General features: G+C 41.1%; 1 protein-coding gene across 1 annotated transcript in view; it reads right to left on the bottom strand.

Annotated features, from left to right (window-relative positions):
• LOC139470347 (rho-related GTP-binding protein RhoN-like) overlaps nt 1-19497 on the bottom strand; it is a 43242-nt gene extending 23745 nt beyond the window's left edge. The window contains exon 1 of the mRNA XM_071252724.1: nt 19072-19497. Coding sequence (XP_071108825.1) covers nt 19072-19290 — 219 coding nt within the window. The 5' untranslated portion in view covers nt 19291-19497. The remainder of the gene's footprint in view (nt 1-19071) is intronic.
• Between the last annotated feature and the right edge of the window lie 7856 nt (nt 19498-27353).

Here is a 27353-nt window from a genome sequence, read left to right as displayed (position 1 = left end):
GGCTCATTGGTGTTGAAGACATTAATTTACGAGACATTTGATATATTCTCATACAGTTTCAGTGTAGCGTGAAAAGCTCATGTACACAGCTCTCTAATGAATCGAAGCAATCCTGTATCACACTCCACATTACACGGCCAAGTTCTACCGCCAGCCATAACGCTATTCATCTAATGAACGGACCAGTTCCACCGACTTAACTTATGCCTAATTAATTTTCCCAAAGTCGGCAGTCTCCGGTAACGGGCTCGCGCCTGGCACGAGACGAGGTTCAGATTAGTTCATACCAAAACACAAAACAAGTTATGTGACTATGCTACTTAGCGCTCATATATTAAAACAGGTGCACGTATTGACTATCCCTGACTCTAGATTCAAAACACATCATATAATTAATGACCTTAACAAATCATGAAAAAAGTTTCAAAGTAGTTTTCCGGAGAGCCTTCCTCGCTAGGACTTGCTGTTCCATTTTTTGTACCTCGATGTTTGAATTTTGGAATCAAGTGAAGTGAGTGTGGACAGATTGCGATTGTGTACATATCGTCAGTCTCAAATCGGCTTGAAGGATGATTGTGAGAACGAACGATGCTGCTGTCATCATTTATGCTGACTTCAACAATTATCCCACGAGGGTTCGTTGTAGCTTACATCATACCGTCAGCGCCATGCCGTTGTAGCTATGGTTAACTTGATCATATGATATAGATTTGCATGGATTTAATTAACTGATGCTTGTGGTGTATTGGTGCATAATTCTAGTTTTCGCAAATTCCGTCAGACATATAATCGAAACAGTTCTGGAGACTGGAATTAAGCAGGACTAAATCCGTCCTGCAAAAAAACCCCATCAGCAAATTGCCGATGGCATTTAATCAATTCAATTAAAGAAAAGAAAATTGGCTGATTTCCCTTGCTGAAGCCATTGCTTGACGATTGTAACCTGGTACGTATGCATCCATATTCAGGGCTCAGCGTAAGCAGTATGTGCGCCCAGATTGAGTATGTTTATAACACCTGCAGATGTAGATATTGTAGACACAATATCCATAGCTTAATTTCAAAGTTACTTTACCAAGGTAACATTTTCTCAACTTTTTAAAAGTTTTGACCTGGAATTGTCTCACAAACATTCGGGGTCAAACGGAGAAGTGACGTAGCCCAGATCATGTGTATACAGATTGTGTTCTAACGTCCAAACATCAAACGTGCAGAATCTAAGAATCTATTTCAAACTCCTTGCATAGGTTAAACTCATCGCAAAAAAACACGTCCTTGGCAATTCTGTTCCACGGGGATCTAAACACACACTTCCTAAAGTAATGACATTTAAGCCTATTGCGTGGCCAACACATGCCAGCGATAACGACCCCAGATGTCAGCGCTAATTACCCACGTGATTTGGTTTATTTTACAGCAAGGTTAAATTTACCATATAATCAGCTCCATGACAGGCTAAGGTCAACGGTCAACAAACTCAAGAATGGCTTATGTTGATGTAACCAACATGTAACATTACGCCTGTCATCCGGTGGTTCAGTATTCCTTAGACTGACATTTGGTCCCAGAAATAAAGTTATCTTATTTACAAATCTATATCTACAAAATAAAAAGAGTAAAATCCAAATGGGCCCTCAAACAATCGTTAATTTCAGGAGCTGAGGCAATCTAGGCAAGCCAAATCATTCTTGACTTGTGTTGAACTCCTTTTTAAGTTTCTTCTTTAGGGTCTGGGTAGTGCTGCACCATGACTGTGGAATATATTTATTTTATGAAATATAAAAAAAACTCATACAAAAGCAATTATAGTCAGCTCTAGCTGGCTCTATGAAATCAGCATCGGGAATTTTATTAATTTTTTTAGAGTCAAGAAGGGTATAGTGTGATATTAAGATTTCATAGAATAAATGTTAGTCTAGGGTCTGTGAGACAGGCTAAGTATTCCTGAGAGAATTATATTTTGTTAATATGAGATTTCATAGACTAGTTGTCATCTTGTGTGAACACCAGAGAGTCAGCGAAAGTCAACTATGAGACTGTGCCGCTAATGTAGCGAGTGTGTCATCATGCGTTAAAAGACGTGTTAGTGAGTGTGTCGGGTGCTGCTTACAGTTAGCGAGCGTGTCACCATGTGCTTCAGAGCGTGTCATCATGTTTCGTACTGTGAGTGAGAGTGTCATCATGTGCTGACGATTGTGTCATCATGTGCTGTAAGTATGTCATCATATGTTACTGCTAACGACTGTGTCATGTGTCATTTACTGTTAGCGAGCGCGTCATCATGAGCTAGAAATCTTGGCATGTGCTTGTGGTTGTGCCATCATGTGTTACTCCTAACGACTGTCATGATGTGCTAGTGTGTCACCATGTGCTTCTGAGCGTGTCACCATGTGTTAGAGAGTGTGTCATGTGTTAGAGAGTGTGTCATGTGTTAGAGAGTATGTCGTGTGTTAGAGAGTGTCATCATGTGTTAGAGTGTGTCGTGTGTTAGAGTGTCATGTGTTAGAGAATGTGTCATCATGTGCTAGAGAGTGTGCCATGTGTTAGCGAGCGTCTCATCATGTGTGAGTAAGTTATGTGTGCAATGAGTGTGTGATACGGCGTGGGTGCCATCATGGGTGATTGTTCATCATTCAACCACGCGTCAGTGTGAAGGGTCTGACACCCTGTTGTGGACATACAACCAACACTTCATAGTTCTTGACGGGGTAGCACAATAAAAGAAGCACAAACACCACAGGGGTAGAATTAACAACAGCAGATACAGGGTTGAGACAAATCAGGATTAAACAAATCTACACACATAAGTACTTTCTCGTTCTCGTTGTCGTTAAAAGGGTATTGCGTTATTCCTTCTAATCTCCGCAACCACGTGGCAAACACATGGGCTCCCTAGCCCTGCCCGCAGCAGGACATCAGCATGTTCGCAATAGGAAGAGATGAATGCTGATTGTATTCTTGGTCAGGCAATGTTCGGGCTGGGTATTTGACTTGCACCAACTTGAACGTATTGAGTTTCTGCACGCAACAGGCTGTTGGACAGAAATCTATGTTTTCGTTGAAGCTTCAATGTATCAGATGGAGTAGTAGTAGTAGTAGTAGTAGTAGTAGTAGTAGTAGTGGTGAGTGAGTGAGTGTGGTTTTACGCCGCTTTTAGCAATATTCCGAAAATATCACGGCTGGGGACACCAGAAATGGGCTTCACACATTGTACCCATGTCGGGATTCGAACCCGGGTCTTCGGCGTGACGAGCGAACGCTTTAACCACTAGGCTACCCTACCGCCCCAGTAGAAGTAGTAGTAGTAGTAGTAGTAGTAGTAGTATTAGCCTTGCTCCGAGGTTTCATTGAAAGAATATTCCACTTATTGCATATTGGTAATCAACAAGACCGCATAGACCAAAAGTAGTCTAAGCACGTCAGTATTATATTATCAAACATATTTTTGTAGAAGCAAAACAAGTAGATTGCATACAAACTTTATGGTAGACAGTTCGGGTTAATAGGTCAGTAAATAGTCCTTTAAGCCTCTGAGTAGAAATATTGGTAGTAGTAGGACTAGTAGGAGTAGTAGGAGGAGGAGAGGAGGAGAATCTTAGTTACTATAAGAATGTGGCACCCTGTGATTGCTCACTCTTAAAAAAACCTACATTCTATCATACACAGCACTCATATCAATGTTCATTCTGTTGTCCCAGAATCAGCCTGGGAGCGTCATTGTCACCGTCTACGATATGTCTAATCTCGTTTACATAATCTATAACACAGCTGGGGGAAGTATGCGAGTAGTTGGACGTTTCCGCGGCGTAGCCGGATCGTAATGCACATATGATGGGTGGGGATGGTCCAGTATGTTACAATATTTCTCCACCACGACAGTCTCAGCGTGCTAGCGAGTCGTGCCTTTCTTAGGACGCGGAAGTCAACTTGACAATTCTGGAAGTTTGGTAATTAAAAACGCAGACTTCCGGTAATTTGAGCCGCAAGGCACGAATCCAGGCAAGTTTCCCACACTCTACGAAGGACACTACCACCCAGACAAGTTGTGTAATTTGAGAACTTCATATGAAGGAAAGTAAAGTTCTCGAGTTGTTTCATCGCTAAGAATGTTTATTTTTAGACGTTGATAAAAGGAACATACAGTCATGGTGTGGGTTCTCCACAACCAAAGGGCTTCTACAACTTTGAAGAATAATTTGCAGGTCTGTGTGAAGTAACAACAAATAGGAAGACTAGGGCATAAAGGATGGGCCTTTAATTATAGCCGAGGCGGTGATTTTTCATTCATGAAGTACTTCTGCGACCCTTCCGAACAGATGCTCCTTTTTCATGACCCTCCCAACAGCCAAGTTTGTTGTCATAAAAATCATAATTACTTTGAAAATAAGGTTACCTTCACACCCCTGTCACCTTTGTCATATGTGACGACAGTCATTGAAATTCATAATAGTTTTTGTTTGTGGTTTAACGCCACACTCCGTAATATTCCATCTATATGACGGCGGTCTGGAGATAATCGTGACAGACAATCCAGTGATGGACATCATGAGCATCGATCCACGCATTTAGGCTACGATGACATGCATCAACGAGCCTGACCATCCGACCCTGTTAGTCGCCTCTTACGACATGCTTAGTTGCCTATTAAGGCAAGCATGGGTTGCTGAAGACCTACTCTACCCCGGAACTTCACGGGTCACATCAAAGTGACGGCACTGTTCTCATACCAAGTTTCATCTGTCTGATCAGTTTAGTTTTAGAAACCTTTCACGAGAAAACAACACAAACAAGCACAAAAACTTGCAAAAAGCGGAGCAGAGTGTGATGCCCCCCTCTAAGACCAACAGAAGGCTCCCAGCGAGCAGCCACGCGACGACTCCATGCAGGCGGAACAATCTGCAGTTCACATCATAAATATTTCTTTTCGTCCACGGATGGCAGTTAAGATTTCCAAATATGCATAAAAACAACAACCGTGTCCTTCCAGACTTAATTTGAAAACCGTGAGATGTATGGAATGACGACGCGTCTTACAGTTAGAATGTAAATAGGATGAGGGAGGACAGCAGTGAATGGCGATTGGATGGGGTTTGGTGGGATTGTGTGAGAGCGGTACGGCCGTATTGCGAGGAGACAATTTGAAAGGGGTCCTAAACGAACTTTTTCATAATGTAGTTGTCAATCCTAGACCTTTAACAATACTTTGGGGAAGCAGAAGGAGAAGGAGAAGACTTATTGTGTATAAACACCCAAAGAGAGCAGGGTACAAACATGATCTCTGATGCATAATTTACAATATCTCACCTACACATTTGAGCATCAGGATAAGTGGATGTTTCAGTATGGGCCGATAAAATACAAACCACTCGACTCGCATAAACTGGCGACAGCAATAGTAACGAGTGGGATAACAACATGGAACTGCTGCCATGCTGTTCTCCTTCAGCGACTGACGAATGTTTAAGAATTGTTTCGGATTATTTCTTCTTTCTCCTTTCCCAAACTATCAATTGATTCAGAACAGCAGGAGATGCTAAAACTTCCGAAAAATATCTAATCTGACGACAACTCCATATAACTGATCGTCTTTGTCATCGTAAAAGCGTTTCAGTATCGACCGTTGGGGTAATATACAAGGGAATGGTTCTCAATAATCAGTTTTAGCAGCTCAACCAACACGAACAGCAATAATAAGGTGAAATGGCGTCCATTTCACGAAACTGCATACACGTCTATGGGTCCTGACACTAGTAAGGGGCAATATTGGCAGCCAACCCCGAACATAATGTCGGCTGATTGTCTTCTGTTATTGCAATTTCATGAGCAGACGACACGAATTTTCCCGCGCCTTATGATAGCAGACGAGCAACTGCACGGGCCGTCTATCTGCAGGCATGACTACCGCGCGGGGCTTCAAATGTCCCATTACAACGTTTGGTGTATAATATGGAGCATTGCAGTGTGTGAAAGTGTGGGGATGTTACAGTTGACCTTTTAACTACACGGTGTATATGTTGGATAATTGGATTTCTGCTATATGTTTTTACACATGCTTCTCGTGGGGTTGCTCCATTAAGTGATCTTGTTTTTCGTCATCTGTCACCCTCCTGTCTGCGCAAGACAGCTCAGTGGGCAAATGTCGGATGAACGACGGACGGAGTATAAGTTTAGAGATAGACCGGGATAACACACAATGTTATTGCTCCAGGGCCTCTAACAAGAATATATTGGCATAGTTTGTGGTTATTGCTCAATATGGAGTCCTAAAATCTGTCAACGAAGGCTATAATACAAGATGGATCAAGTTGTTCAGCACGGATTCAAGCACATGTTACCCACTATTAATAGAAGGCTATATCCAAAGGCTAGATCAGTTGGCCCTTTAATACATGTTGTATGAAAACTAATAATAAATATAAAACATCATAAGCTATCCTTGGTTCTGCACGTTTGACGCCTCAGATCCGGGGCACGGTTTGACTGCTGACATTTTGTAAGACACCGTCAGATTAATGATGTTATGTTTGACATTTCCGGAGCGTCTGCCAGTTTCGACAATCTAATGTAATATGACGTTTTCAAATATCTTGAAATTATGAACAAAGTTCAGTAGTATGGTACAGGTGTACGAGTGGAGGTATGTGTCTTCACGTGTTCATAACATGACAACAGGCAGCTTGACAAATTGTCAGAGGCGTTAAGTTTCAGGGCATATTGAAACACATCCATTTTCCTGGACGTTCCTGATTACTTTGAGAGATCATACCTAACTATACCAAGGAGACTGTCGCCACCGCATTGCATCAGATGATTTGCTATGGAAGTCTCTGGGATAGTTAAGAAGTTATAGCCATCAACGCAAGTATTTCTGTAGGTGCAACAGGTACAGTCTTCTCGGACAACTAATGGTTTATGGTCGTCTCTTGGACTGGTAAGGAACTGTCTCAGACGAGTGTGTAAGAGCAACAGCAGATTTCTACATGGCACCGAGCAGAGATAGCATCGATAACACAGGCCTTATCGTCTCACTTGCTGACAGATTGGCAGGTGTTTTGATTTCACTACAGGGTGATTGAGAAGGTCAAGACTGATATATAATGTCCGCATAGTTTTCATATTTGGAAATGATGTAGTCAGCAAATTATAGCAAAATTTGCAAGGTGCAGTAAGGCCTCCGGGTAATACAGCGTTTCACATAATTAATAAAATCAATTGTATGTACAGTTTCTGGTCACGTCACACATCGTATGAAGCGAATTACACATAAATGTTACTGTTAGATAGTTAACATCATGAACTTAAAACAAACCTATCAAAATAAACAAACTGACTCAGTTATTTTATGCCAAATAAGGTAAAACAATGTTGAGCAACACACGTATATTAATATGAGAATTTAAGTTCATTGGTTAGCAGAAAATCCGTAACCATATAATTTTTAGAAATGTGGCCTTATTGCGCTACGAGACACAACAGGGAGCTGATTGAATAAGATGCCCACAGTCCAATAATTTCTGTCCATACTCATCTGCCAGTGTGTCATCTGGGACTTGTTCTAAACCCTTAATAGCGTTTTGTGTCGGAGTTTGATTTTTTAAGACTAAATAGATATTGACAATGCCACGCATGTGAAGAGAGTGGGTGCATTTTTTGTTTAGCGCCGAAGTTCGCAATGTTCCAGCTACATAAAAGAAAGCTGCAATTCAATGAGTCTAAGCAAAGACGTATATACAATATACATATCTATATACGTCATTGGTCTAAGCAAGCCAAATTTAAACCATTGATTGAAGCATGAACGACGATACACTCAATACGGTGCCCGATGACAAGTAATACATTAAGTCAAGTCATTGAGTCTGACCACCAAATCTTCTCTCACCGGCTTTAATGACAGACATGGGACCTATTCGCTCCCACAGTTACATGGGTGAACACATTCATGATGCCTACTCTAACACACCAGGGGCGGTTGGGTAGCCAAGTGGTAAAAGCGATCACTCGTCACGCCGAAGTCCCAGGTTTGATTCCCTACATGGGTACAATGTGTGAAGCCCATTTCTGGTGTCATCCGCCGTGATATTGCTGGAATATTTCTAAAAGCGGCGTAAAACCCAAATCACTCACTCTCTAACACACTGGTCAATACATAAAGACCCGTAAAGGTCCGGGGTAGAATAGGTCTTCAGCAACCCATGCTTGACGTAAGAGGCGACTAACGTGTGGTCAGGCTCGCTGACTTGGTTGATGCATGTCATCGATCCCAATTGCGTGGATCGATGCTCATGATATCAAACACTGGATTGTCTGCTCCAGATTCGATTATTTACAGACAACCGTCATATAGCTGGAATAGTGCGGCGTAAAACAACAAACAACAAACCAACCACCCAATATATAAAATGTCATGTCCAAGTAATATATAATATATTATATATTTATATGTTTCGCAGCTTGGGTTATTATTTCCTCTGCGTAGCGTCACGTGTTAGTCACAAACGTAGTCGTAGTAATCATCGCGGTATAATTGATGGCGAGTGACACTTGGTGTCAATTACGCTGCAATAACACAAGTTGCCAGCACAATGGGATGGTCGGCATCCCTCGGTGCCAGGAGCCATTACCTGCACGTGGTACTGCTGATGGTGTATAAACGTTGATCTCTGTACAAAGACATGACTGTCGGCCATGTATGTTAGGTATCCACAGCAGACAAGGAGACGCATGTCCCAGCCACTGAAACAGTGTGAACCTGCAGCGCGCCTGACGGAGTGGAGGCTGGGAGGTTGGAATGAGACTGGATACTATTTCTGAACTGCTTCATGACATACGATAAAATAGACCAAATAACTTTCTTGTAAAAACTCAAAGCGCCATTAAATAAGAATACAGTTACACGCAATCGGTGCGCGTTTTGAAACAGCTTTATTAATCATTGCTATGTTAACAAATGTCACATTGCTTCTAAAATAAGGTGTATATATTATATTACTAGGTTTGATAATTCCATGACTTGTTCTTGTTGCTGAAGCAATACTGAAGGTCATTCCATGTGATCAGTAGCCCCTCTTCCACGGGATGTTGGATATCAATATGATTTTATTCTTGACCGGGGCTCAATGATATAGAGATGAGGCCCTGAACCAGAAGCTACATTCATTCGTAGAAATGTCATCTGTCCTGGTTGAACGTGTGGAGAAGAGCGGTTTGGTTTGACGCCGCCTTGAACATTATTTCAGAAAAGCCCGAAGTGATGCAGGTAGACTATTCTATCGCTGCTAAGTGATCGGCATACCTCATGTAACTGAAATACTGAATAATCGACGTGTTGTGAGAAGCACAATATGCGTGGATCAACTCCCTCACGTACAAAGTGATGATTTTATTCTTGACCGTGGCTCAATGATAAGATGAGACCTTGAACCAGAAGCTACATTCATTCGTAGAAACGCTATCTGTCTGGATTGGACGTTTGAGTGAGCGGGTTTGGCTTGACGGCGCTTTGAACACAATTTCAGAAAAGCCCTGAGTGATGCATGTGGACGTTGTTGAACGTGCATAACGAAATGCACATAAATCTCGGATAACATAATATGTTTATTCTTGACCGAGGACCAATGGTACAGAGGTGAGACCCTTAACCAGAATCCATATTTAACATTCATTCAACGCGTCGAAATATGTTATCTGTGTTGAAGGGTTGAACTTTGGCCTTGCATGACGAGATGTACAGCTTGATATGGGAGATGGACGTGTTTGAGGGGAAATGGACCGTGATTCCGTAGGGAGCAATAAACTTGTTGCTTCATTCGACAGGAGTTAATTCTAATGGAGCGCGGGGTCCTGTGATGCAACGCGGACAACCCACTGCAATTAATTACAAGCAATACCACCTGTGCCCGCAAACCAGGTGTGTACAGCGCCTTCTCATTTCACAAGAATCTCAGAATCTCTTACTTCACGCCCGACAAGAAGCAGCGGGGCACCTAAATCAAAGATGCTAGACTCAAAGGAAAGATAATTGGGAGTGGAAAGAAGTTACAATCTTTGATACATTGCCTTTCCTAATACACTCTTTCATTCATGTTGAATTTTAGTGTTGTATAATTGAGCGGTACAGCCTGAGCGGATACGTATTTCCTGTAGTTGAGGTGTTCTGCAAGGCTGGTTATTTTGTCCAATTCTGTTGGTGTAACCAAATTTACAAACTACACACCATTAACATATGTTTGATGATGCGGTGGAGTCATGGCTGTATATGTGCCATATATAATTAACTACAAGCTAATAAAAGCATTTAGAAGTTGGGAGTATTAAGAACAGATATATATATATAGATGAACAACTTCTTTATTACAATTAGGAGCGACGTTTCGGTGTAGGTTCTAACACCGTTATCAAGCAAGTATCCATATATCTTATCCTTACTAGTTAATATTCTTTAAATGTCATGATATTTATAATATCGTCTAAACAATCAATTTAATTAACTTAAGTAAGGTAATTAAAATCAACGGCTGAAAGTTGTCATTATGCTGTGTTTAATGAAGTACATCAATGGCCAATTTAAAACATAATTGTTACTTCACCAACCTGGACCTTTACATAATAAGAAAGTCTGACCTAAAATCGAATGTCCAATTAAAGACTACTTCGGCACTATGTAAATATCGTCATATGAAGCGTTGGCATTCTGGTAATTGCTTCAATTCATTAATAATCATTAATCGTGAATGACACATGGCGTACTCCAGGAATGTTGATTCTGTAAACGACCTAACTGCACTCGGCTTTTCCAGGGATGTGTGGCGATGGGAATATGTGTGATTCTTTTTCCTTTGTTTCATGTGTTTAAAGAGGGACTCCGTGACTGAAGAAAAGTAGGGTCCAACCATAGTGGTTCCAGTGCATATTTACGGAGTTGCAAATAATGTACTATGTAAATAGAATGTTTGCCTTTTACGGTGTTGCATAATACAACATTTGCATTTGAATTAAACAAGTATCACTTTAAATGGCCGACTTAAAATGCACACCACGTATCAGTATGTGTTTCCGGGTTTAATTGCAACGAACAATAAACCTAGATCCACAATACTGACGATATTGTACTACACCATTGTCTGTCTTAATTGCCTTTCCGGTAACACATGGTGACCTACATGATTCATGTATTTGACAAGGGTCATGTTACTCCTTTACACTACATGGTGGTCGTCAGGACCTGATACTGAAACGTCCTCAAACTGGCAGGAAGAACGACGTGTGCGTGCATGTGCGTTTGCAAAACTTCTGTACGTGGGCCCTAATCGCTGTCACAGTCCCTCAACCATATGATTTCCCCTTCCACCCAGCCCTTACTGTAATGCTATGGCCCTTAATGAAGCAAGTCCATATTTTCCGCAGGTTCAGGTTCTGAATCTCCCATCTCAACGTGGTTCCTTTTCTATTCAAATTTATTTGCATGTTTGTATCAAAATTATTTATTTTCTGAGACTGAGCGATAGTCAACTGAGGCCCTATTCTTGTGTGGGCGAATCTTCTATATCAATTCTGTTTATTATCGTCTCGATCATTTGCAACAAAACTACCATATATAACTGTCAATTCTGACAACAGAATCTGATGAATGCATCTCTCTTGAAATAAGAATCCCATTTCGTGGGCAGAAGCATCACTCTTTCATTTCAATCGACAAATACATTACCGATGAAATCCATACCAATGCCATTTCAATACTAGTGTATGCTGAAGTAGGCAGTAGTTCATATCGAGATCAAATCTTAAGTATTCTTGTCTAGTACTTTAGTAAACGTTCATAGGACGAAGGAAAACATCAATTTGGCATCCCGACGTTTAACAATATCACTGCACATGGAATGTGTAGTGGGGGTGATGACACAAGTCAACATTGCATGGCCAGAAATCGAATCCAGTATCTTCATGTCACGAATCAAACTAACTTTATTCTCCTTCGATCCACAAGTCACCAATTATTTCTGCCTCTCTCATCTACTTACATAGCAATATGTTCAGCCGTTCTAACCTAATCGATTCCTTTTCACTCCAAATGCATTGGAAGATAAACAGAAGTGTGCCGGACGATCACCGTTTGGCCTGTTCTTCTTACGCAATGGAGTCCATCAGGTGGTGTTTTGGGTGACATAAGTGGATTTTCTATCGGAATTCCAATCGTCATCGTCTATTTTAATCAGTTCGATTGCAAAGTGACCATCTTTCCGCGGAGAGAGAAAATAAAAGCCGACGTAATGAGTCCCCCGGCATTACACCGATGCGAGACAGACCGCGGAGGAATTTGTCTCCCGTAATTGAGGTAATAAAGTAGCATGTGGTGGATGTATTTCGGCGTTTTACGATTTTTAAGGGTTTAAATGGAAACGAAGAATTGATCTCAATGTGTATGTACAAATGGAATGTCTGGGTCTCCCTGATGACATAAACTACTGATCAAGCAATATCTCGTCTCTTCATGAATATCTTAAATTAGAGGTAATTTTATTCAATCCCCCTCAATTACTGGACTAAACGCCTACTGGATAGAACTCCAACTTAAAAGGGTTTGAAGCCTCATCCCATCTCTGTTAACACTATAAAGCGGCCCTGTTTCTATTTCAACTAGTATCCAATGGTAATTGACCATCACCAAAATAACAAAAACACCGAAAATCCTCCGAAATGAATAGAGTGCATTAACGGCGAGACCATCTTACATCCTAATTCACGCTGAAGGTGGTACATTAGTGAATAAATAGTTATAGATTTTTTAAAGTTCGCATAAATATCAAATAATTGAGTATATGTCACCAAAATTGGGATTGAGTGAGTATAGTTTTAATGGTAGACATGTGGAGAAAATTTCCAAACTTGACGCATCATTGACAAAACTTGTCAATTCTCAAGCAATTCCCTTATTTTCGTTCCCCTGTGTTTTCAGGTAAACAGTTGACTTGTCTTTTCATATGTTTATTCACACATGCTCGTGATTTAGTCGGAATCCTACGAAAAGACCGTACCATCGTAAAAAGATATTTCATATGATTACGGAATCGTTTTGTCGCCATATTTATCTAAATTCAATATGCAGCTCGAGATTGTAAGGCACGTTCGATGGCGGTTGAATTTCTATCAACAGATCGTAAAATTATTCCCTCCTCCGGGCGCTGAGACTCCTCACGTGGTAATTTGTCATAAGGCTACAACATCTCGTGCATCACTCTTCAAATAGACTACGTCCAATATGAAGCATGTGGTTTGCCATAAAGCTCAATACAAAGGATAACTACAGCTTTCACTAGATCAGATTTATGGTTAACGCGAGAAACCTGCCTCTTTCACCTCTACAATAACGCGTTCGCCATGGAGACTTGGAAAGAATACGTCCCCTCAGGTATCTTTGACAGAGTGCTAATTAGAGCTCGTCTGTTTCCGGTCACTCGGCGACCTTCAACCTTGGCCATCCTGCGTCCCCACCACCTGCAGGTGAAAGGTCAGTGGCCGCCAACACGGTAATAACCCGCTGACATGTCCAATAAAAAGTAGCACTTTACGTCTGTCTACATGCCACGAAAATTCCATAGTCAGTTAGTCTATTGCTCTTCAAACAATCATGGGTATGATATATTTTATTTTTTTTCGCTAAATTTACAAACTTTGAAACTATGTTCTATATGGATAGCAGTTATTACCCAAAAAGGGAAAACTGTCTACGAAGTGAACCACGGCGTTACACACACGTACGCACGTACGCACGCACGCACGCGCGCACACACAAGAAGAAATATTTCTCTCAATCGGCCATGTTTCTCCACCTTCAGAGTGGTATATTAAAGTGAACGAGTATGCTTTAACGCCACGTTTAGCAACATTCCAGCAATATCACGGCGGGGAACACGGGCACGGTGCTGACAAACCTAGAAACATAATAACGTCGAATTTTGGATTTGAACCCACTAAACCTTACGAAATCATGAGCTATGGTAAACACAAAGTCTCTATGACCAAATATGCTGGCGTAATGAGCACTACGATAATAAAAACGAGGAGCATGCCGTTGATGGCATTGCGGGGATGTTGAAAGTGATAAGTTCAAGAAATGACACATCTAATGGAATCCTCTAAGAAACCGGAATCCATTTGAAAAAATGACAATGCATTAACTTTGTGCAGATAGTCTTAATGCAATTCATCCGCGGGCAATGGAACCTACAACTTGTGGAGGGGGAGATGACGGCTGAAGGCGGAGATATTGATGATGATATTCTCAGAAGCCCACAGCAGACAACTGATATTAATGAAACATTTCACATCCAATTTCGCAAATTTTCAAACTCAGCCGAGCAGATGCTATCCGCGAATCGGCCAATATTCCAGTCCATTAAATAGATCGGCAAATCGTCTCTGTCGACAAATGCATCTTAAAGTTGAAATTCTATTTAGATGTAATTTACTTTAGCGGTAATTTTATCAAAACATTATTTGAAATAATCCCATGTAATCGCGTCTTACAACCTGTTGTTTTTAATGCTACGGTTCTTAAGGAGAATTCCGCTGTGTAGCAAGAAATGTGTTCATGTTTTGGAGAGATTGAATTATCCAATGAGAGCTGACAAATACTGCAGTTGAACCCATTTCACATCATTTCACTACAACGAGAGGTTCCCAGGGTAGAAAACGTGGGTCGATTACTTCCTGTTCATGCAAATTGAAAACAAAATGCTTCCAATTATTCTTTTTTCCGTAGATTTCATAGTAAAATCCAACAGTCTATTACTCAAATTATCAGTTCGCGGAACATATTCCATTTAATGCTTTGTAGTTTTTGCATGAAAAGTCTCATAAATAAACAACTTCTTTTCTTCTCACGCGTGAGTTTCAAAACCAAAATGAAATATTGAAACGCGTTTGTGCCGAGGCAACACCCTCACTGTTAAGCAACTTGAAATATTAGTTTTTATATCGTCACAACGTGAAATTTACAACCGCAGTTTAATGGATATTGATTGCTAAATACCTTAAGTATGTTCCCACACGCAACGAGATTATAAACAACGTTTGATTCTTGCACAAACACGTGCCTTATCAATAGTCCCCTGTGCGCATGTCAGCAAACTAGGATTAATTCAGTTTACTGTAGGTTGATAAAAACCAACTACATGCTAGCTGGTTAGATAGTCCTCGCCGTCTCACAAAAACTAAAGGCTGTGGTATGACCCCAGGGGACGCTTTACCAGATACGAGATACATTAACATTGTTTTACGTCTCCTTGGAGAGTCCCTTTAAGTGAGTGAAATTGTCCGTATTGGACCCTTCAGCTGTACAGCGACATGTAATTCACACTTGCAAACCTTCACTTCAGATAATAAAAGTCAAGATAAATCTGATGCTTCATCAATATCTGCCAATCATTTGTCAAAGGCCACGCCCCTGTCAAACCGAGCTCTGTGTTGTGTAAGTCACCTCATCAATGAAGAATCCAAGATTCAGAACAAACTAACGCATGAGGCTCAAAATCGTTAATCGTTAATTTCGAATTGTTCACTCATCCAAACCCATCGCACTATCGAGCACGAGCATAGTACCCTAGACTGCCATTTAGTCCCAAAAATAAAGTTCTCTTGTTCAAAAACCTATATCTACTAAATATAACATAAACTCCACATGGAGCCCAGGACAATCCTCCACTTCGGGTGAGGCAATCTAGACTTGCCAAATTATTCTTGACTTGAGTTGGACTCCTTTTTCAATTTATTCTTTTGAGTCTGGGAGACAGACTAGCAGTAACCGTCAATAAGTCATTATAACCAACGTCACACATCACACATCACAAGGAATCGTTTCCATAATGATGAGCAATAATCAAGTCGTGAAAACATTTCATGCCAACTAAAAACTGATTATCAGTACAAATAATATTTAAATACAACCACAACTTAAAATCATTTTTATCATCAACAAGTAAAAAAAACGTTCTTTTTCCTGGTATCAATAAATTAACATTCGTTTTTCATCACCTTTGTTTGTAAAGACAGCCGTTCGTTTGTACATGACCGATATGGCACTGGATGTTATACGCATAGGTAGTTGCGCCATAAATAAACATAACTCGTGTCATTGTCTATGGAAACGATGACGGAAAACTCAATCATTTAGCAATCCAGCACTACGCCACCCCTTATCATGAAGATCAGAGACGCGAGCACAGCCAGCAGTATCCAAAATAACCATCCAAAGACGTCAGCACACCTGCGCTAAATATAAACCCCATGGCTTGCCCATTATAGGATGTGCAGGAAGGTATTGTGCAAAAAGATGCCCGTCTAAAATTAGCAACTTACACATGGGAAAATTACCATTACCTCCAATTTCACATAATATGCAACTTTTTAGAGACCTTTCAAGCCAGGGACATTCCAATACATGTAAATGGAAGGTACGTTAGCCACTCGGGTTGATGATTGCCAAAACGTTTTCGTTGTGGTTATCCTCGCCAACGGGCAGAGAACGATTACCAAGTGCTTGATGTAATGTGAGTGGTTTGGCACATATGCACCTGCATTGACGTTTTTTTCAAGGGAATGGCATGCATTTGCTGCGATCTCCACTCTGCCAGTCTCTGGATGCAAAACCGAACACAGAAACATTGTTCCCGTTGAACATTCAGGGTAGTCGAACTTTCGTCAATGAAACCTGACATAGCTAGAGTAGACAAATACTCAGTCAAAGAAAACACTCCGTTAAAGCAATTGTACGTTTTTGTTCAAAAGAGCCTTTCCTCTTCTGCTGTGGAACCAAAAGAACTAGACTTTCTTAGGACTTGCCTTGGCTTTTAGTTACAAAAATGATATACATATTAATTCCAAAGTCATCGCGCAGGACCGTAGCGATAGCTGTCATATATTATACAAGTGCCCACATCGTAACGCTACACAGAGACTCACAAAAGCACTTCAAGTATTGTTGTTCCCACGCTGGTATTCTTATACGGTCTTTCTTCTCGAGAGATATTCAAAAAATTATAAAAATTCAATTTGATTACAAAAAAAACCAAGATTCTCATTACAAACTGCAATACGATCCCTGTATGTTTTTGTACGCTTTGGGTCAAGGTAAAAAAGAAAACAACCGCTGGCTAGACGTTCATTTGGACGTGTACGATCGTCTTACCAAAGTGAATTATTAAGATTGCTGTATCAAGATGATACGGTGAGACGAGATTTTCCGTTTAATTTGCTCGGGGTACCTAACATAGTCATATCATAGTAAGATATATGGTTAACCTTTATTCTTCCAAACAGCGTCAATATAATACAAATGTCACACATATTTACACCTATTACGGCTCAGGAGTGGTATCTGTACGGCCCTGACTTAGCACATGTAATCACTTTACGTTTTCGTCTTATACCTTCACATAAACGGTATCAAGTTCTTCAATTTGGATATATTTGAAAGAAAACGTACACCATTCAAACAACAAGGTTCGCTGTTTACCATTTTTAATGACCCTGTTATAAAAGATTCGAAGTTGTTGTGAAACTGGAAACGGCCAAGAAAGTTTAAAGAGACGACGGAACTGAATGTAAAGCTCGAGAAAAATATAAAACATTATCAACAGTATAATCTCATTAAAACGGAAGCGAATTTCCAATCCCGCGCGGATTGAACACACCAAACGATGACGTAATTAACCCCTAAAAACTCCTTTCCAAACAAACGGGAAAACAAATTGGTTCACCAGAGCACTGTGAAAAGAGAAACGTCATTCCAAGACATGAGGTTGGGAGCCAACCTACTGATGTTCGTCATTCCTCTGAAACACTGCATACATTTGGTCATATCCAATGGAGTAGGCCGTGCGATGCTGTATGAGATGATCGCTTTCATGTCCACGAATGTCAATGGCTAATTAACAGTTCACATTACCTCACAATACGTACGAAATTAGTCAGTGGGGCGTGAGCGGCTTAGATCAAAGGGAATTACCGCTAATAACAATTGCTCTTACCCAGATATTGTACGGGAGTATTTAATAAGGCGAAAGTCAAGACGGGTCTTAATTAAAGGAGGTATTGCGCTCAAGCCGGGTGATTAGTAGTGTCAGATGCAACACGTTAAGAATGTCAAAGAAGTAAATGAGCGTACTTGTTTAAATTAAGACGTTTTATTACGAAAGCAACTGTCTGGGATTATAGAGTAAATGAATCAAAGGTTTAATTTATTCAGTCCAGGGCCCACTTGCACAAAACGATCTTAGCGCTAAGACTATTGAAAGCCTATGCTTAAAGTATGGGAGTTACGATCGTCTTAGCGCTAAGATCGCTTTAGGCAAGTGAGCCCTGGTATACCCTCGTTGAGAGTTCGATCAAGGACATACTTCGAGACACGAATAGTTTAGGTGTGATATTTATCACATATTCGGATACAAAAATAACAACTTAATATCCATCCGGTATTTCATCAATACGATAAAGTATGTTTGATATGTAATTAAGCTCCGGGCGTCAACTTTAATGTTGAACATAATACCTATATACAATGCTTACTCACGCCATAGCTGTGATTAATATTGATGTGCTCAGTGATACAATACCATCTGAAAGCAATCTGAATTTATAACATGCGGTGAAACCAGGCATTAGTGACGCTGGGTTGAATAAGGAGACAAAAGTATGAGAAGTCAATAGAAGAGGCATCCCACAGACGCCCTGGTGTATATTGATGACAGATGGGTTGTTTTCGCAAGTCGAATGGAATGTATTTCACCTGTAGCGTAAACATGTGTTGTGCAACGACATGTGTTTCTAAATATCACCGTTTATACAGTTTGGGTGTGTTAACGCGGATGAACAGTTAGCGGAATTATCTGAATGTATATAAATAGTGACACGTTAATCACAAGGAAAGCCGGAAATGGTCTTATCAACTTTGACAGTCATATGTACCCGATTGCACAAGCAGACCCAACCTGGGCCATTCATAAAGGCCTTGACACCGACTGCAAATACAGAAACGTCAAACAATTAGTTTAAGAAAGTTCAAAGCATACTTACATCCGAGAATTCACCGGGTTTGCAGTACATCCGAATAAGGGAAGTTTTCCCACAGCTACAATCCCCAACCACGACAATTTTAGATCTCACTAAAGTCACTTCTGACTCTGTGTCTGGGCTTGTCGGGGCACTCATTGTTTCCTTCGTTGGGGTTGCGCTTCGAGCCGAGTCCCCTTTCAGAGGCATAAACACAAACTCGGAACAGGCCTGGTCCTTCATTGGTGTTGTGCGTTTAGAATCCGTCTTGATATAATAATCCGAACCGAAGCTTGAGACGGAATTCTACTCCCTTCCTTGTGTGTGACCCATCAACACACACCCCTTCTAGTTTCTGACAAGACTGCACCCATTCACTAATCGCTGAAGCATGGAAGGCTAGCTTACTGTCGACTGTGTACACAGCGCGAGTTGGAGTTAGTGTCACGTGCTTCTGGTGAATGGGATATCACGTGGTACAGCGCAATCAGCCAATCGGCGTCAGCAACACTCCCTCAGCGTAGCCACGAGCAGACGACATGGGAAAGTCCACCTCATTGACAGACGAAACCTGTTTGAGTCAACCAGCCACAGAGCAGTTATCTACCTTTATATGAATCAAACCAGGCTGTCGCTATCCTCAAGGTTGAAGTACTCGAGTTTATTGCATAGCAATCCATCCTGGAGAACCCACGGAGACCAACGAACAAACCTTTGACCCAAAACATTTTCAACAAAGCTCCAAGCAGCGAGTATACAATTTAAAGCTGCATGGTGCATAATGGTTCTGCGTAACGGTATCAGAGTAGTTTTATCAACCAGACGAGGAGAACAGAAGTTTATGCGGCCCACGGGTCGCTATTACTTGACTCCCAAGTGCTAGGGGCTATTTTCTCAGTTGGGAGGAATAATGACGGCGAATGCCTTACGTTGAAATACGCACCAGGGAGCCACGGAATTTAAAACCATCTGGTTTTTATATGAGCTGGAAATCTTTGCAGGGTCTTTAAAGATTATTTTACAAGGGAAGGATAACTTTTGACGTTTTTATTACAGCAGGTTTATCAAACGGATGGGTTGGTGCTGAAACATTGGGTTGTAAAATGGGTAAGCCCGCTGTGTTCCCATTTACAGTCTCAATAACGCTGCACAACAACTAAAAGATTTACCTACAGCATTTAAGATGTTTTACTGCTTTTAATGATTGCTTGCTTGAGTACACGATAATAATAAACAGAAGTAGAGCTCCGGGGAATGTTATCTGTGCATTGAAATCAATGTTGGATGTTATACAATGGGAGGCGTATTGATTGTTATTCCTCACAGATGATAGGTTCAAGTGAATTTAAATCTGTAGTTTGTGTATGCTGAGTGCTCGTGATAAAATGAGTTATTCACGATAATACGCAAATGAGCCATGCTTATAAAACATTCACTAACCCTCCAGGAGAGATCTCTAATTCTGATATATTTTTTAATGAATAATGCCTAAAAGAACATTCCTCCTGTGCTGTGCCACATATCGAAATTAAAATCCTTTTTTTATAAAACAGATCCACCAACTCTAAGAAGCAATAAAATAAGTTTTCTCGGCTCGGACCTGCGAGACTTGATAGTACATTCACGTAAACATGACGTTATGGTGTATTGTTAACACACAATTCACAGCATAATTGCTCAATATTCAAATGGCGTGAATTAACAAATAATAAACTAGCGACTTACGAAAAGGTAGGACACCAATTCAGAATAATAATTCCCAAACCTCGTGTTCTTAAACTGTCGGGTAAAAAATGTATACCGCCATGTTTGATGGTGACTAAAATGAAACAAATGAAATGGTTATTCGATGGCGGTGTATTTCAGATGAGTATCATGTTTGTCGTTTTAGCCTTGCTCCAAGGCTGTAATAAATGTTATATTTGGGATAACACTTTCTGAATAAAGTACAGATTCTCGTACCTAATCGCCAGCACACAAAGTCAGCGATCAAACCCACTCGCTGACGTTTTGTGCTGGCGATTAGGTGCATCACTGTGCAGTGTGGGTTCGAATCCCGGACGGGACTCAACCAAAAAAGTACGAGAATCTGTACTTTACTTTACTATATCCCAAGTATAACATTTGTTTCAATTGACCACTTTCTAAATGGCACTGCGTGTTCATGCTCCAAGGTTGTACTGAATGATATGTCCATGGGTGCTTACTTACTTTGGAGATTTAACGTGCGCTTTCCGACTGATGCGTATTTCGCACACAGGTCCATGGGTGTATAGTAATTCTATCCTTATACGAAGCAAGTCTAGATAAGCGGACAATCTTGACAGTGAGGACGCTTCACTTTTATAATCAAGAAATTATTATTTAAACCAATAATATTTGCCTTTGAGACTTGTGGAAGTCTATTGTGTTTTGGACATTAATTGTTTCGGTGACTGTTATCAGGCTAGTAACGTTTTGATAACGCTCGTAATTGTTTGGTCAAATCCAGTTTTGAAGTGTAATACCCCGGCTGTTTACATGATGTGAAACCTCCCCACACTCGCCCGTCACAAGTTTCCCTGACTAGAAACACACATATCACACATAGGTGAACATGGCTGTATATATATAATCCCGGCGCACCCATTTACTCCTGTGGAGTATCTATTTGGAAGAACACAGGCCTATTCAGAGAAAAGAGCAATATCTCTATCACTACCCATTACTTAGAATTACTCAACACTCAAGGTCTTAATTCCACTAATCGGCTTACAGTCAGGGTGGATTAACATCACTAATTCGCTGTATGTCACGGTAATCCGATACGAATACCCAGGTGTCATTATTACAGAAACCATGTCTGCATGTAATTGCATTTGTATAGTCGGTGTGGGAGAGCTTAAATTCTGGCTGATACGCAGTCAACTGGTCTTGCCTGTTATGTCGCCTTTAGGTTTTATTCTGTTACCACAGAATGTAGCTAATTAGTTAAAACCACTTTATACGAGATCGCTTTCTGCGCAGTTATTAACTTACTATGGATGTGTTTTATTGCTACAGATAAGCCCTGACTTTTGATGATTGACTTTGAATAAAGAAATTGGTGTGATTTAAATTTTAAAAATCCGTTCATGCAAAGGTGATTGTTTCATAATTATCTTATTTCTTGAGTGATGAGCTTTTATTAAAAGGACCATAAGACTTACTCTTAACCGAAGTTGGACCATAAATGGACAACTTTGTTAGATTTTTTTATTGAATTATTTTTTTTCATCATTATAAGCATGTATTATTGAAATATTTAAATACAATTTTAATTATCAAATATTGGTATGCAAATCATTTTTCACACGCGACAACAAAATTGTGTTTTAAAAATATTTATATTTTGTGAATTTATAGAAATATCCCAACGGGTTCCCCCAAGGCTGTGAATATAACCTCCTTCTCAGATGATAAACCTTATTCACTGGATGGTGTTTGTTGAGGACACAGGGATTCTGATCACGATCAGCAGAGACCATATAATAGATATTATATGGTCTCTGCGATCAGCAAAGATGCGTCCTCTTTTCGTGCCGCGATCGCTTACTGTTAGTACAAATGTAGTCAAGTTCTACTACCTGCATCACATTGGCTTTTCATTCCAGAAGCTGTCTCTCTGTGATATAATTGGAATACTGTCAAAGGTGCTTTAAGAAACATTCTTAATACGACATAATATTACTCATTAGTACACCATTATACATTTTTATTCTGACTTCTTTTAGCGACGTAATGAAATTAGTGTGATATATGATAGCACGACGGCACTGTTTTTGTTCTCGGAGAGGAGCAAAAATGTTACTTTGACGAAAGAAGAAGTAGTTTGATAAATCTGTCTTTCTCCTCTTATTGTCAGTTATAAATAAAACTGAAAGAAAATTTGTACTAGCTGAAACCTGTTAACTGTGAATGTGGGCTGGCAATAACCTTCAAACGTCAAGGACCTCAGCCATTCATTATTGCCGAACGCGAACCGACTTGAATTTAAAACAGGAAGAAAGTTCATGAGTTTTTTCTAAGAGTGTTTTTATTCAAAACTAAAATCCTGCAGCGTACTTCCTCCTTCGAGGAAGGGGGAGGGGGGAGGAGGAGGGGGGAGGAGGAGGGGGCGGCTTTCTCATATCTAGTTTCTCAAGATATATGCCTCTACCTAAGACATGACGAAATATATATCTATGTACATGGGCCAAGTTAGGGGAATTTGAGTCAGTTCATCAGATACCAAGTGACCACATGTAGGGCAGAGCTGCCTGATTGTGTAACTGCTTGCTGTGAGGACTGGCTATACGGCTTGTCGCGTTATAGAGAGTGGAAGTAGCAACGGGGCTTTTAAGTATAACCGCTGTCGGCCAGACCGATGTTTCAAACGATTAAATACTAACATCAAGAGTTTTTTTCAAATGTATATAAGTGAACAGAAAAGTGTTGCTTTCTGAAAGGAGTGAGTGAGATGTGTTTTCTGCCGCTTTTAGCTTTATTTGGGAATACACGTTGTATTTAGCGAAACTTGGCGGGCTAATTATAATAGTATTTATTTCTTATATAGGATATTCACCATCCCAAAGCACACAAGCGAGATAACCTATTTATTATCTAATGCCATTATTAAATTCTTCTCAACATTTGTCTCTCACAAACGGTACCTAAACAATTCAAATTTTCCTGAAATTGTGCGCATTAATATATAACGTCACAATCTCAGTGATTAGTCAGTGACAACAGATAATATTAGTTCCAACTGAAAACAGTTGCCTACACATAAGTATTTGTCCTTGACCAAAGGGAAGCTACTCTTGTATGTTTTACATATTACAGATGTCACACGAAACGACAATATGAAACAAATGAAATTTCGGTCTTATTTCAACCAAATCAAACAATATTTGATTTGGGGAAAAGGTGAGGTGAGGTGAGGTAAAAGACGAATGGAAACTTATGTCACTAACGTTGCCCTAGTTTACCAGTTTAAATCTTCGATGTTGCCTCCACTTGTAAAATGCCTAGCTATGTCCCAGCAGAGACCATATAATATCTATCTGGTCCCAGTTAGACGCTTATTTTCGGTACCTTTCAATATTATTTTGATAATGATTACAATTGTCCCAGTAATTGATATGGATCTGTGATAGTCAATTTTGACCATGTAGCCGGCAGACAAGACATGTTTGTTTGCACACAGTGACAGTCGTACCTATCTGGCCTTATTTATTTGTATACATGTATTTAGTGAGTGAGCGAGTTGGGTTTAAAACACTATTCCAGTCTCAGCTTGATGTGGAAGAAAAGCCTGAGGTGATGCAGGAAATCCACGAGCACAGGTATGGTACAAACGAACCCAAAAACACAATCGGGGCGAACCGGGGTTCGAACCCACGATCATTGATTGCTGGCGTGCCCAAGGGACGCAACTCTGCACAGTGAATTGCGGTGACTTATCCATTTATTTTGTTAGCGTTTGTTGATGAAATGTTATATCTCATACCCATATATTCTCGGAATGCGAGATCGGGTGATCTCAAATTCTTCCCCGCTTATCAGCCAGTGAACTTTGAACCCGGTCTAAGTGGTCGCGCGACAAATATATGACGTGTCGCTTTAATGATATGTCTAGACTTGGGGCGGCATTCGTTACTCCTACTTCAAGATGAGGTCACTATTTGACGTTTTCACCATCGCATCAAAGTTCCACCAGTGTTACAAGTGGTTCCTTAATTATGAACAAAAAGCGGGGATTTTATATTCACGAGTGACATGAGTTGTTGTTATTGCGGGATTTCCATGACGAGCACATATGTCTGGGATGACATACCATCACACTCACGTGACTGCCCACTTCCTTGTTGAGAGTATTAGTCTGAAGAGGCACGGGGGATGGAATTTGAATTTTATGAAACTTAATGACCTTTTTTGTGTTGTTGGGTTTTTTTTATGTCGTGACTAAGCTCCGTTTCTGGGGAACGGATCTGTCACGTGACCCCGTCGCATGCATGGTACCAGTCTCTGATTGGCGGTACCCAACTGTGTGACAAGAGGTGTACATGAGTGAATTCATGTTTAACATGCTGGAATTCAAAGCGATTTTAAGTACTGTTGACAGAAAACTGTGAAGATGACAAAACACAGGGCTTCTTGGCTAAACTAAAAACATACGTATTACTGATTTTTGAAAGATGTCTTTCTCTTATTCATAATATGACCTCGGTACGTGATCTTGTGGGTAGAGGTGGTTAGGTGAAAGGGGTTTAACGCCCCGTTCAAGATTACTGCACTTACATAGCGACGTGCATGCATGTGTGTGTGTGGCTGTTTGTACCAGTCCGGACTAATGCCGATTTAATAGAGCTAGCACACTGAGATACAATGCCGCAGTTTAGCATGACTACCCCACTCAAACACAGTATACTGACTCCGAGCTGACTAGTCCTTGTTCAAGCACCCAAAACCCGAGCACCTGGCAGGATAACAACAAGTACCATCTTTTTATGTCTTTTGGTATGACGCGGCCGGGGATCGAAAAATCTTTCGCTCTCCGGGAGGACGCTCTACCGTCTGTCGGGACAGCGGAAGGTCGATGGTTCGATCCCAAGCCGCTCTATACTTCTCAGCTCTATCAGGCTATCCTAACCCACTCTCTGTTCTGTCAGTCTGTTCTCACCCCTTCTCATCCCTATCAGTCTGTACCACGGACTTGTTATATAGGTCCGTGTCTGTACTAACCCACTCTCCGCTCTATCAGTCTGTACTCACCCGCTCTCTGTTCTGTCAGTCTGTAGTCACCCCGTTTCATTTCTACCGGCCTGTACTCACCCGTTCTCAGCTCTATCAGTCTGTACTCACCCACTCTCAGCTCTATCAGTGTGTAGTCACCCACTCTCAGCTCTATCAGTGTGTACTCACCCACTCTCAGCTCTATCAGTCTGTACTCACCCACTCTCAACTCTATCAGTGTGTAGTCACCCACTCTCAGCTCTATCAGTGTGTAGTCACCCATTCTCATTTCTACCGGCCTGTACTCACCCACTCTCAGCTCTATCAGTCTGTACTCACCCACTCTCAGCTATATCAGTCTGAACTCACCCACTCTCTGTTCTGTCAGTCTGTACTCACCCATTCTCATTTCTACCGGCCTGTACTCACCCACTCTCAGCTCGATCAGTCTGTACTCACCCACTCTCAGCTCTATCAGTCTGTACTCACCCACTCTCAGCTCTATCAGTCTGTAGTCACCCCTTCTCATTTCTACCGGCCTGTAGTCACCCGTTCTCAGCTCTATCAGTCTGTACTCACCCACTCTCAGCTCTATCAGTCTGTACTCACCCACTCTCAGCTCTATCAGTCTGTACTCACCCACTCTCAGCTCTATCAGTCTGTACTCACCCACTCTCAGCTCTATCAGTCTGTAGTCACCCCTTCTCATTTCTACCGGCCTGTAGTCACCCGTTCTCAGCTCTATCAGCCAATACTCACCCACTCTCAGCTCTATCAACCTGTACTCACCCACTCTCTGTTCTGTCAGCCTGTTCTCACCCCTTCTCAGCCCTATCAGGCTATACTAACCCACTCTCTGCTCTATCAGTCTGTAGTCACCCTCTCTCTGCTCTGTCAGTCTGTAGTCACCCCTTCTCATTTCTACCGGCCTGTACTCACCCACTCTCAGCTCTATCAGCCTGTACTCACCCACTCTCTGCTCCATCAACCTGTACTCACCCACTGTCAGCTCTATCAGTCTGTACTCTCACCTTCTCATTTCTACCGGCCTATACTAACCCACTGTGAGCTCTATCAGTCTGTATTCACACCTTCTCATTTCTACCGGCCTATACTAACCCACTGTGAGCTCTATCAGTCTGTATTCACACCTTCTCATTTCTACCGGCCTATACTAACCCACTGTGAGCTCTATCAGTCTGTACTCACACCTTCTCATTTCTACCGGCCTATACAAACCCACTGTGAGCTCTATCGGTCTGTACTCACACCTTCTCATTTCTACCGGCCTATACTAACCCACTGTGAGCTCTATCGGTCTGTACTCACACCTTCTCATTTCTACCGGCCTATACTAACCCACTGTCAGCTCTATCGGTCTGTACTCACACCTTCTCATTTCTACCGGCCTATACTAACCCACTGTGAGCTCTATCGGTCTGTACTCACACCTTCTCATTTCTACCGGCCTATACTAACCCACTGTGAGCTCTATTGGTCTGTGGGGCGGTCGGGTAGCCTAGTGGTTAAAGCGTTCGCCCGTCACGCCGAAGACCCGGATTCGATTCCCA

The sequence above is a fragment of the Haliotis cracherodii genome, unplaced genomic scaffold (genome assembly GCF_022045235.1).
Source record: "Haliotis cracherodii isolate W230 unplaced genomic scaffold, xgHalCrac1.p SCAF_20, whole genome shotgun sequence".
NCBI classification, from domain to species: domain Eukaryota; kingdom Metazoa; phylum Mollusca; class Gastropoda; order Lepetellida; family Haliotidae; genus Haliotis; species Haliotis cracherodii.
The sequence above is the reverse complement of the archived record's forward strand: the minus strand, read 5'-3'. Positions and strand labels throughout refer to the sequence as shown.